The sequence below is a fragment of the Brassica napus genome, chromosome C1 (genome assembly GCF_020379485.1).
Source record: "Brassica napus cultivar Da-Ae chromosome C1, Da-Ae, whole genome shotgun sequence".
In the NCBI taxonomy this organism is placed as follows: domain Eukaryota; kingdom Viridiplantae; phylum Streptophyta; class Magnoliopsida; order Brassicales; family Brassicaceae; genus Brassica; species Brassica napus.
Window position 1 is genome coordinate 9021773 of NC_063444.1, and position 11401 is coordinate 9033173.

At 35.8% G+C, this 11401-nt stretch overlaps 1 protein-coding gene across 1 annotated transcript; it reads right to left on the reverse strand.

Annotated features, from left to right (window-relative positions):
• Positions 1–1653: 1653 nt before the first annotated feature.
• LOC106358188 (tripeptidyl-peptidase 2) lies at positions 1654–10749 on the reverse strand. The gene is made up of 34 exons (XM_048745558.1): positions 10213–10749; positions 9900–9978; positions 9730–9803; positions 9510–9619; positions 9308–9388; positions 9119–9205; positions 8884–9026; positions 8626–8776; positions 8409–8531; positions 8085–8168; positions 7802–7989; positions 7546–7720; positions 7326–7447; positions 7176–7255; positions 6846–6904; positions 6411–6565; positions 6157–6335; positions 5937–6049; positions 5700–5870; positions 5084–5212; positions 4897–4997; positions 4703–4820; positions 4447–4526; positions 4180–4246; positions 3905–3987; positions 3759–3810; positions 3548–3679; positions 3289–3360; positions 3083–3175; positions 2858–2953; positions 2603–2701; positions 2414–2506; positions 2081–2239; positions 1654–1985 (listed from the first exon to the last, which is right to left on the reverse strand). The coding sequence occupies exons 1-34, from the start codon at positions 10595–10597 to the stop codon at positions 1827–1829; spliced, it is 4092 nt and encodes a 1363-aa protein (XP_048601515.1). The 5' UTR covers positions 10598–10749; the 3' UTR covers positions 1654–1826.
• Positions 10750–11401: the final 652 nt, after the last annotated feature.

The window sequence follows — 11401 nt, forward strand, 5'->3', positions numbered from 1 at the left end:
TTAGAAAGGTGCTATTTTGGTCATTTTAGTTTTGGAGTGCTATTTTTGTGATATAAACTTAGAAATGTGCTATTTTGGAGATTTGCCCTTTACAAATTCTATATGAAATTCAAGTTTACTGAATTAGTCATTGGTATAAGTTCTCCCAAATACCATCTTATTGGAAAATATGTATTTTGTCAATACAATCTATCAAATGGAATTTGGTGGGAGGGGTTTGGATGATATTTTATAGTGAAAAAACAATGATCAAAATACCACCTCCTATGATGGTATTTGAAACTTTTTTTTAAAATGAAAAAAATCTACTTCACATTTTTAAAAAGCAAAACAAACTATTTGAAATGAAAGAAAATAAAAAACTTATTTGAAAATAGATTCTTAAAAAAATTTATAAATTTTATATTTCATAAAACGATAAAAATATCAAATTATTGTAATTAAAATATAAATATTATTTTAAATAAATTTTTAAAATTTAAAAGATTTTTTCTGAAACACTGAAATTTCTTCAAAAACTCATAAAACTTGTAGCATATCTTTTTTTAAGATTCAAATCTCAAATTTTCTTGGATTTACTCAAATTCTGAATTCTCTCAAATTATTGATTCAATAAACCCCCTAAGTGTTTTTTTGCATCATGTGCAGTAATTTTTTTATAAAAAAAAAAATTTATATTTAAAAATAAAACTTTATTAATACTGTAGATTTTATTATTTGTTTACCAATATTTTAATACAAATTTGACTTAACTAAACATAAAATAAAATAAAAAAATTAAATTATATTTAAGAGTATATGCATATATATTTAAAATTATAATCTTAGATAGATTTTCTATCTATTTAAAGATATTAAATCAACTTGTATAAAGTTAATAAAAATTGATATAAAAATTATATAATTATCAAAAATTAAAACTAAATAGTAGTTATAAAATTTGTAGATATGTAAGAAACTAATGATTTTACGACTAAAAATGGTATAATTATAAAAAATAGAATTAAATAATATTTCGAAATTTGTAGTGTTATATTTGAATAAATTTATTTTAATGATGATGTATTTGTAATTATCATATTCTAAAAATTTATCAAAATATAAATCAACATTTAATGTAATGTATGAGTTATTACAATATTTTAAAATGTTTATCAAAAATATAAATTAACATTAAATGTAATTTTTCATATCATATTTAACAATAAACTATGTCATCAATTTTAGTAGCCATGTTACATTTTTGATTTTTTGTGAAAATGATCATAGAAAAAACTTGTTTCGAATTACTTCTTAAATAATATGTAAGAGATGTCACCATAAGTCATATCATCACTTTTATTAGTCATATCATGTTTTGTAAAAATGACCGTAGAGAATACATGTGTCAAATCATTTTTTAAATAATGTCTAACGGATAAATAATGTCCAAGGATATAAAATAATAAAATTATGATTTTGAAAATAACTCAAGGATATAAAACATTAAAATTGTTCTCCGTTTTTTAGAAAGTGTATAAACTTTGTGTATATACATGAGTGGCTACGGGTATGTCCCAAGTTTTTCTTTTCTTCACAAGTCATCGTCATACAAAATGAGATTCATGCGTATTAGCACATAAGATTTCACAGTTTGAAAATGAAAGCATATAATTTCTGCAAATCAAACAAAGCTTTTATTGAAGGACCCTTTATTCAAAATATAGACTAACGTACAGTTTATGAAGAAAAAGAGAATGAAAATGAAACAATAGTTTGGTTTCAGAACAAAGCTTTTATTGAAGGACCCTTTATTCAACAATACAATAACTTATAGGATCAAAGGGCTAAAAGAGAGGTAAGCTTGTAGGGAAACGAACTTGCATCCATTGCTTCTCATACGTAACCAAATGGGTCCAACCTATCTCCTCCAGCAAACCCAGTTTCATTTCGTACAGTTTCTTACTGGCTGTCTCGTTCTCGTTTTGGATCATCTCATCAAGAACCTGAAAGTACCATTATCAATCAATTTTTTTACAGTCAAGAACACACCCTTTGCAGTTTTCTTCCTAAATTTGACGATTAGATAAACGTGTTTTACCTTCAATGCAGTGCCGGGTCGCGAGAGCCGTTTCTCTCTTAGAACAGTAAGAGTACAGAACTTAGATAATTTCACGTCTACCCATTTCGTCAGTTCTCTGTAATTTTCTTCGAATTTATCCTTTTGGCTACTTTCTTCTTCTCCATCTTCCTTCTTACCCTGCAAAGCAAATGAGTAGTGTGTAATTTGCCCAGTATTTGCTAACAAAATGCTAATGACACTATGTGTAGTTTCAAGACACCAACTAATGCATTGATGATATCTACAGTCAGATAAATTTATCAACAGTTAACAATGATCGATAAGAGAAGTGAGATCAGTATTTGGTCTCGCCTTCAAATTCTCGAGTCTCGCCATGGCTAACCCTTTTTGGTATAGTGCTTCTGCCAGTTGGTCACGGGTCGTCTCCATCTTTTTCTTCAAATTCTAATTTGAACAACAGGTGGGTAATCAGAGACGTAAACAAAGCAAGTAGCTAGTTAAGAATTTTTGTAAGAAAACGCAATAAATAAGACATCACACCTCTGCTTCCTCATCTTCTGGTTCACTTTTTTGTAGCAAGAATCTTGCTAACTCGTCTACGTCAACGCTGAGTATTACTTCGTTTGCAGCATCTATAATCTGCAAAAAACAAGGGAATAGGATTTCAGCTTACATGATAAATGTATCAACTATCTATAAACGCCCCAGAGATTAGTAGTCTGAAGATTATATTTAGTGCATAGGTAGAGAAAATAGTGCATAATTTCAAGATTAGTAACTCATTTGAAACTTTACCTTTTCGTGATGGTTGATTTTGTCCCCAGATTCAGGCCGAGACAGCAAACTTTCTAAGATCTTAGCAAGCAATGGAGTAGAGTTTGGGTACTCAGACTGCCAGGGAACATATGCTCACAGTTAATTTAACAGTAATTCAGATTTGCATATTTTTTACAGAACTTTCAAATTCAAGTGGCATAAATAATTATTCGAAACGAAAACAAAAGCCTTAAGCTCGCAAACCTTGAGACATGCACACAACTTTCTCCACTCGGAACGATCTTCTTCAGTTTCTTGTTTTAGGTTCCCAAGAAATTTGATCTTTATGTCACGAACCTGGTTACAAGGAAAAGCTTTCGTAAAACAGTAGTAGAAAAGAAAACGCACCCCTTATATCCCCCAACAAGTTTAGCAAGTGCCAATACGAAACATGCTTCTGTAAATAATACCTCTTCTTCCAAGCGTTCTGAAACTGATTTACAGCTACTTGAAGCAGAACCCGCCTTCTTATCTTCCTCAGGCTATTGTATAAAGAACAAAATAACAAAAAGAGTTCAAAAAAAGATTGGAATACAAGGAAAACAAATAAAGTAAGCTAAACACAAAATATGAGCTTTTTTAGCCAGATTGCTCTGCATTACTGCATCAAGTATCACAAGCCAATTCTAACAGACAAACCAGACCAGAAAAGGTAGTTTTTTTAGATACCTTATTTGGTGGAACCACATATGATATCGGATAAGAAACAGGATTATCCTTTGGATTCATCCCTTCTTTATCATCAAAAGATAATTTTCCATATGAGATTTCTCCCACCAACACAGATCCTTGTGGAGTATTCTGCAGGTAAAATAAAAATTGTACATTTGAAAGAGATACGATGCATCAGAACATTAATTATACCAACAATCTACTAAACCTTGGGTATCTTATCCTTCGTTGGTGGGCCCAGATAAAACGCTTCCTTCACCCTGCATGGTGATAAATAAAGTGAGGAACACGTTCAGATTTTAACCAATATAGCAGTCAGAGAAATATAAACTAGTAAGTAAACCAAACCAGTACCCTGGCATTAGAACAGAAGACTTAAAGGCACCATTTCCTGTGACCGGACCATCTGGTTCAGAATGTAAGCTCAGCCGAACTTCCTGCATCACCAGCAAAATCGATGGAATAATCAGCTTTTCATGAATTTTAGTGTTGGAAAAGTATCTATATATGTACATCAGAAAACCGGCAAAAATTGAACTCCAACTTTATTCCGTAGTTTTTCTTTATTTCCCAGACAAATATTACGTATAGGTTTTCAAAATAAAGTAAAGCGTAATTCACAATCTCACCCCCATATTTCTTTCAATGAACACAATGAGCTGCTTCAACTTTTCCAGCAGCTGCACATTTTCATGCCTGGTGAAAGCAATTCGATTTTAGAATACAAGACAAAATTCGTAAATATGCACAATGAAACAAAGTTGTTAATCACATAATAATATCGTTTACAGGAAGTTGTCAACCAGTTGTTCATTTCTGCCTGGGGATTAGTATGTAACAAACTCTACCCTTCAACTTTTGAAACAAAGTGCAACCATCAAAGATTTAGCACAAACCTCAGATACAGCTGAAGTTTATATTCACCCTTGGGAAGTTTAGAGGACTCAGGATAAACGTCACCCATTGCATACACCCGCTGAAAGTATGTCAGGACAGCGTGTTAAGGCAAGAAAATAATATAAAATAAAGACATAACCAATTTGCTACACACAAAAGCAGAAAAGAATGTTTAGTAGACAAAGCCAATGAGAATTTTACAAGCTTATCTATACTAGTACTACCCAGCCTTTTAGGTGGCAGTTAGAATAGTACCTTGTTGGCATCAGAGATCATATAGAATTGGGACTCAAATTTAGTGTCATATATGCGATTGTTCAACAAGGGTATATACGGTTTCACTTCAGCTGCCTCTTCTAATTTGAACTTGTAGCTGCAGAAACAAAAGAACTTGTTGACTGTAAAAAGTTTTGATAAAGAGATAGGCAAGACACAGAAGGATAACCCACGTCAATGTCAATGCTAGTATCTGTTTGCCCGAGAGTAGTCTATCGCGGCCAGTTGCTAGAGTCTTGAGTTGTGCATCAACAGGTTGATAAGGAATGCGTATCTGCAGTTAAAACAAAACACTGCCATAAGCAATTCTTAAACAATCACAGAAAGAGGAGAAGATACAATCTCCAAAATATGATATACCTTGTTCAGAACAGCAACGGGAACGAGTTTTTCAGATGCCAATAGTGCTTCAGCTTCAACTTTTATTGGTGCCTCACTTCCATCAAGTATTAACTCTTCTTTATTGACACTAATTCCGTGGAATGCAATCTAAAATACCAAAAATAACTTGCATCAACTCATGTCTAGCAAGTCCCAATGTACTCAGTATAGTTAGAAGGCGTGAGCGACTTGAACATAGAACTTCGTTCATAACACAAGTTGACAGCATGAATACTGACGCATAACACTTTTTATATCAATTTATCTTTAGTTCGTTTCCATAATCATTCCTAAATGAGAAAGCACCTGCAAGATTGATTATGGATACCAAAAACGTAACATCTAAAGAGAAACTAAAACTGGAAAGGGAACCAAATTGCAGAAAGAAATAAGCAATGCATAACATGAACCAAAAGATACACTAGATGAACTCAAAAACGTCATGAAACCAGTAGGGGAAAAAGTGGGGACAAAAGACCTAAAATAATAACTTGGTGTTCATTTACCTGATACACGACGACACAAAAGACAAAACAAAACACAAAGTTGATGTTAACACATACACGCACATATATATATAACTCTGAGTTCCTACCTCAAACTCAACGATAGTTGGTTCACGACTTCCAAGGCCACTGGACCAGAATTGAGCTAGAGCTAGTTCCATCGTTTGACCACTAACCACTGGAAACGCAAAGCTTTTAGCAGACGGAGATGCAAAAGTTGCTGCGTTCTCCCACTTGATAGGCCTTCGCAATGGGCAAATCTGCAAATCAAATAGCATTAGAACCAGCAGCATCAAAGAGTTGAATTACTCTTAACCGTGTCCTACCTGAAGCGTATCAATATAAAATCTCCGTGTAGTATCAAACCCCGAAGTTCGTATCGTAGCCTCAGCCCATGTTGCTCCAAGTGGTACCTCGATAAATTTTCGTTCAATGTGGCCTACAGTTGGAATTGACAAAGGAAATACCAAACATAAATAACGGCTGTCATTTCAGAGGACGTGTTTGCTTTGTAAATCACACATTACAAAGTTGACAGACGATAACCTGAGATGAAAGACATTTGTTGAAATGAAATAACTGGAGGTCGACTTGCCACAGTCTTGGGAATTATTATTGTTACTGGGATTCTGAAAAGAGGACCACGCTGTGGAGCTTTGCAATCAATTCCATAAACTTCAAAGTAATGCACACCATCCTCCAGATTTGTGGGGTCCACAACAACGCTGAAAGGTGATTATGTATTCTTACTACAGAGATAACAAACCGAAGCAGCTAGATATAGGATTAAGAACACTAACTTGAAGCTACGTCCGTTATGAGTGAGAAGGAGATAATCAGGAACCCGCACAATTCCTTCATTTGTGGAATGCAACTCGAGACATTCTTCAAACGGGACAAGTTCCTTTAAATTACTTGCACCTTCATGGAACTTCGGCTCAACTTGTACCGTCCACTGGGAAGTCAAAACGATGCTTGTTTCAAAAACATGCGAGAGAATACAAAGCTCAAAAGTGAAATATATTACATCTGGTAGGACGTAAAGTTCGCTAAGGAAAATTCTAACTCAATGCAGTGCATCTAAAGACATTAATATTCCAGAGAAAAGGACAAAATGGCGTGTAGTAAGAAGATAATGACTTTATATATAGAATGAAAGTTAGCATGCATTCGAGCATATCCTATGATATAGCAACAGCTAACCTCTTGAACCAGAAAAAAAAGCAACAGCTAACCTCAGTCGACTGTCTGGAAGCAGTAGGTTCCCGTAGGTAGATGCCCCGTGATGTTGGATCTGCGTTTTAAAGTTCATGACTTGTAAAGGGAAGGTTGATGTTTTATCAAAACACAAAAATCAACCCCTCTCCCCCCCCCCTCCCAAAAAAAAAGCAGGAAGGCCTTTAATATTACCACTAAGATGCATTAGCAAAACAAATGATGGAAACCAACACAATCAGTTGTCCTCTTTATCGTCAATGAGAGTGGGATAGATTTCAGCAAGAAAGTTTCCAGTACACATCTACCTAGAAAATTTCAAAAATTGTTTAAGTTCTTTCTTTACATACTTGTTTTCCCCGAGAGATTGACCTTTATCTGATAAAATACGCATGGATAGTCCTTAAACTGCTTCAAGTATTCATATGCCCTGTCATAATAAAATAAATCAGAACTATTAAAACATGACGTCAATTTAAATGAAGGGTATAGAACCGTACTTATCAACTTGCATAAGCCCTTGTCCAGTAGATAGTTTATCTTCAGGTAGATCACCTACAGGAGTTGATGTATTCTCAAGGGCCCTTCTGACACTGTATGGGCTAACTGGGATACCCTCAGCCTGCAGATACATGAAAGAATTCCAGAAGCTGAAATGCGCTGAACAAACGGGAAAAGAAACAGATGTGGCAGAAGGAAAAATAATGTCGAAGAAGAAACCTTCATCGCACTTAGAAGTAACGCAATTGCTCCACATGCAGAAGGAGATGACATTGATGTTCCATTCATGAGCATGCGTCTTTGAAGCGTCCATGTAGGAACAGGAGCAACAGCCCCACCAGCTGCACTTATGCAGACACCTAGATCCCCATCAGAGGTTGGTCCCCGGCTTGACCTACAATATAACAATAACTATTTCATGCTACCTACAAACTGCAACAGAATGAATCAAAAGAAAGGAAAAAGGTGAAAAAACCAAGTGTATTCAAGCCCTTCACAGGGAGGTTCCACCACCGAATGGGCACCAGCTGCCATTTCAGGAGAAACATATGCACCAATACCAATGATACTAGAAGTTGTTCCACCAGGTGCACCAACTGTTGTTAAGGCCGGGCCGTTGTTACCAGCACTACTTACAAATATTAGGCGTCTCTTGTTCACAGCCTAAAACATATCAGAATGTCAACAAACGCAAGATTAAAAGCATAAAACCCAAGCAACTAAGTGCTGCCTAACAAAGACAAAGGTTTGAATGATACTTCAGTAACAAGATCAACAAAGCGTCCATAGTCTGGAAGTAATGCTGCCTCCCCATAGCTCATGTTGACAAGATCACAATTATGCTGTGTCATTATAGCAGAAGTCAGCGTACACAAAAAAAGTATTGACTTAGAGTCAATGCAAAAGCAGTCACATGTAACAGTCCCCACAGATATGAAATTCCTCCATACAAGCTGATGATGCAAAGTAGTTCAAGAGATAATAAGATACAGTTTGTTTTGTTCAAACTACAAAGGATATAACTTTGGAAGTTACAAATGAATTTTTTGGCTAATGGTATACTACAATCAGTTAATAATTACCTCCAGTGCAGCTATCAGTGCACGTGTCAGGCCAGTTCCGGTCTCCATTGACCCTAACCGCGAATCTCCAATTTTGCATGATATTATCTGCGCACCCGGTGCCATCCCATTCAACAAGTGCTCCTAACATACACATAGCACGAGAGTTAATTGATTGCATAAAATTATCAATATAAATAACTTATATATATATATGTGTGTGTGTGTGTGTTAGCACCTCGGGGTGGTGTGCAGAAGCTATCCCAGCAACATGAGTGCCATGTGGAGAACTATCAGTTACAATGCTCAGGACATTTCCCTCATCATACACATTAGCAACAAAGGAGCAAGCATCTAGTCGGCTAAACACGCCATACTTCCGCTCAATTCTGATTTACATATTAGAATGAGATTAAAATACGGTAAAATTTGTGAACTCCCAAGCAAAAAAGTTCCTGAACTTTAATAAGGGATAGATCCCTAAAGGGAGACTTGCCGGTAATTAGTCAGCGGGGAGAAGTCTGCTAGTTTCCCGCAGTCTGGATCTTCTTCGAGACTCTGCGTATCAAGTGCAACCCTCCATACTTCTCCATCATGCCACACGACAGCATCAATAACAGGCCCTTTGTCTTCAGAGTTCTACAGAGAAAAAAACAATGCATTTATAGCACAGATTCAAGAAAACAGCGAACACGTAAACATAATTAATAAAGGAAATTATCTAAACTTACATCAGCTTGTTTCTTTAGGTAATCAACTCTGCTTTGGAGGTCTTCGCGTGTCTTCTTCAATTTCGCATCATCCACCTTGCTGTGCTTCTGAAGGCAAGATTAAAAACCAGGTTAAAATAAATTTGAATAAGACTGTCAGACTCGCAACATTCACAATACAGCAAACCAGATTCAGCATCTCCGTAGCACCTGATCGAAATCATACAGATTCTTAACAGCCTTTGCAATTTCTTCCTGATTCTTTTCATCCCAGGTTTTCCTTCTTTCTTTCTGTGTGATAAAAAAAACAGATAGAGAGTCTTAGATTATTTACGTAAAATTATAGTGTAGGATCTTGAGATTTAATAACTAATCCAACGGACAAAAAAGAGAACACATTTCTAATGGCTACCTTGACGCGAGAGGTTAAGGTATCAGTAAAAAGCTCGTAAACCAACTTGCAACCTACACGCCACTCTCCAGTGGGGTTCTTCCATGAAGAATTGACAACCAACGGTACCCCTGCAACAAATTTGTTCAAAAACAAAAGAAATAATCAACGTCTGTCAACATGAGCAAGAAAACTATCATGCAGAAATCCTAAATATCTCTTTCTAGATCAAATCACCAACCCGATGCTCCACGAATAAGACCATCTTCATTGGCTTTCACCACTGTGGATGTATCTATATCCCCACTTCCAGTGCTGAACAATAAAAGACGGATACAATACAGCCACTCAGATGAAAAAAAAAAAAAAAAGCATATCAGATGCATAATCTCAAGTAAACTATGAAGATACCAGTCAATGACGTCCAGAACCTTGGGTTTTCCATCAGAGGTTACGTGCAAGCCAGCAGCAGAAGGATCAAAACCAGAATCTACGAAAGATACAATCTCATTTGATCAGTTCCTCAATCAGAATTTTACCAGCGAAGTTACAAACACAAACGAGAACAACCAACGTCTTCGAAAACCAAGCAATCTCCCTAGTGATCTGATCCAATACAAACAAACTAACCAAGCCTAATTGATAAGGCTCCGTAAACATAACAGACGACGATTCAACAACTGAAGCGAAGAGTAAGTAAACAAAGATAGCGAGAGGGGAGTACCAAAGATAGCGATGACTACGCCACGACCGTCGTACTCAGGATGAGCTTCGATGAAGCGATCCGCACCGATTTCTTTCTTAGGCATGAGAGAAGCGAGGAAGGTTGATTCGTTCAGCTTGAAATCAGCTGCACAGGCATTATCAGCACCTCCTCCTCCTCCGCCACAACCGACGCGAGAAGTCTCGGAAGAAGAGCAAGGCATCGCCGAGAAACCACTACGTCTTAATCGAGTTCCACGAGAGCGAGAACGGCTTCGGGAATTGAGTCTTCGATGGAAAATAAATGGAAGAGAGAGTGACGTGGACGAAGAAGCCCAATAAGAAGAAGAAGAAGAACACGACGGGCCTCCGAACAACGCGCCGTGAATCTGCAGACTCAGATCCATCTTCGGGATGTGTGTTAATTAGAGTAGGGGTAATTTTGTAAATTAATCCGAGTCGCTCTTGTGACTCGTGAGTGTCCTTTTGGGTTTAGTATGTCAATGGAAGGGGTGGCTTACTCTCACTGGGTGGCTTACTCTCACTGGGTGGCTTACTCTCACTGGGTGGCTTTGCTTACTCTAACAAAGATAACGAAATTATGTTGGACTTCACTCTATTTTCTTTAATAACAGAGTTCGAACCTTTGTGGTGACTTTAAATTGCACATCTTGGGTTTTTGTTTTGCAGGCCCTGAGATTTATAAAAATTTAAAACAATTCTTTCAGAACAAATATTTTATGCTTATGTAGTTTAGAACATTTAAAAACTAAAATAATCGATAATATTAACTATTTTAAAAAATTAAAGTCAAAATAAATGTTTTGTTTCGCTGTATTGGGAGCCGCCTACATTGCTGACTCGTGTATAACACTGTTCTCCTCATTGTTGCTGTCTGCTTCATTGAAAATGATTGGAAAATCATCCAATTTTTTGTTTTCTTGCTCCGTGAAATGAGATTGTTTTTTTTTTTTTATGGTGAATTTAAACACGAAACTGAGTATTAGTTACTTGTTGGATCTGTGACCTATATATTACTTTTTAACATACTAGGATCGGCCCGGGCTACGCCCGGATTTTTTATTTAAATATTAATTATAATTATATATTTATGTTATTTTGATATATAAATATTATATAAATATAAGTAGCTAGATAATTATAAAATTATTTTTAATTATTTATTGTTTTATGTCTTATGAATTTCAATG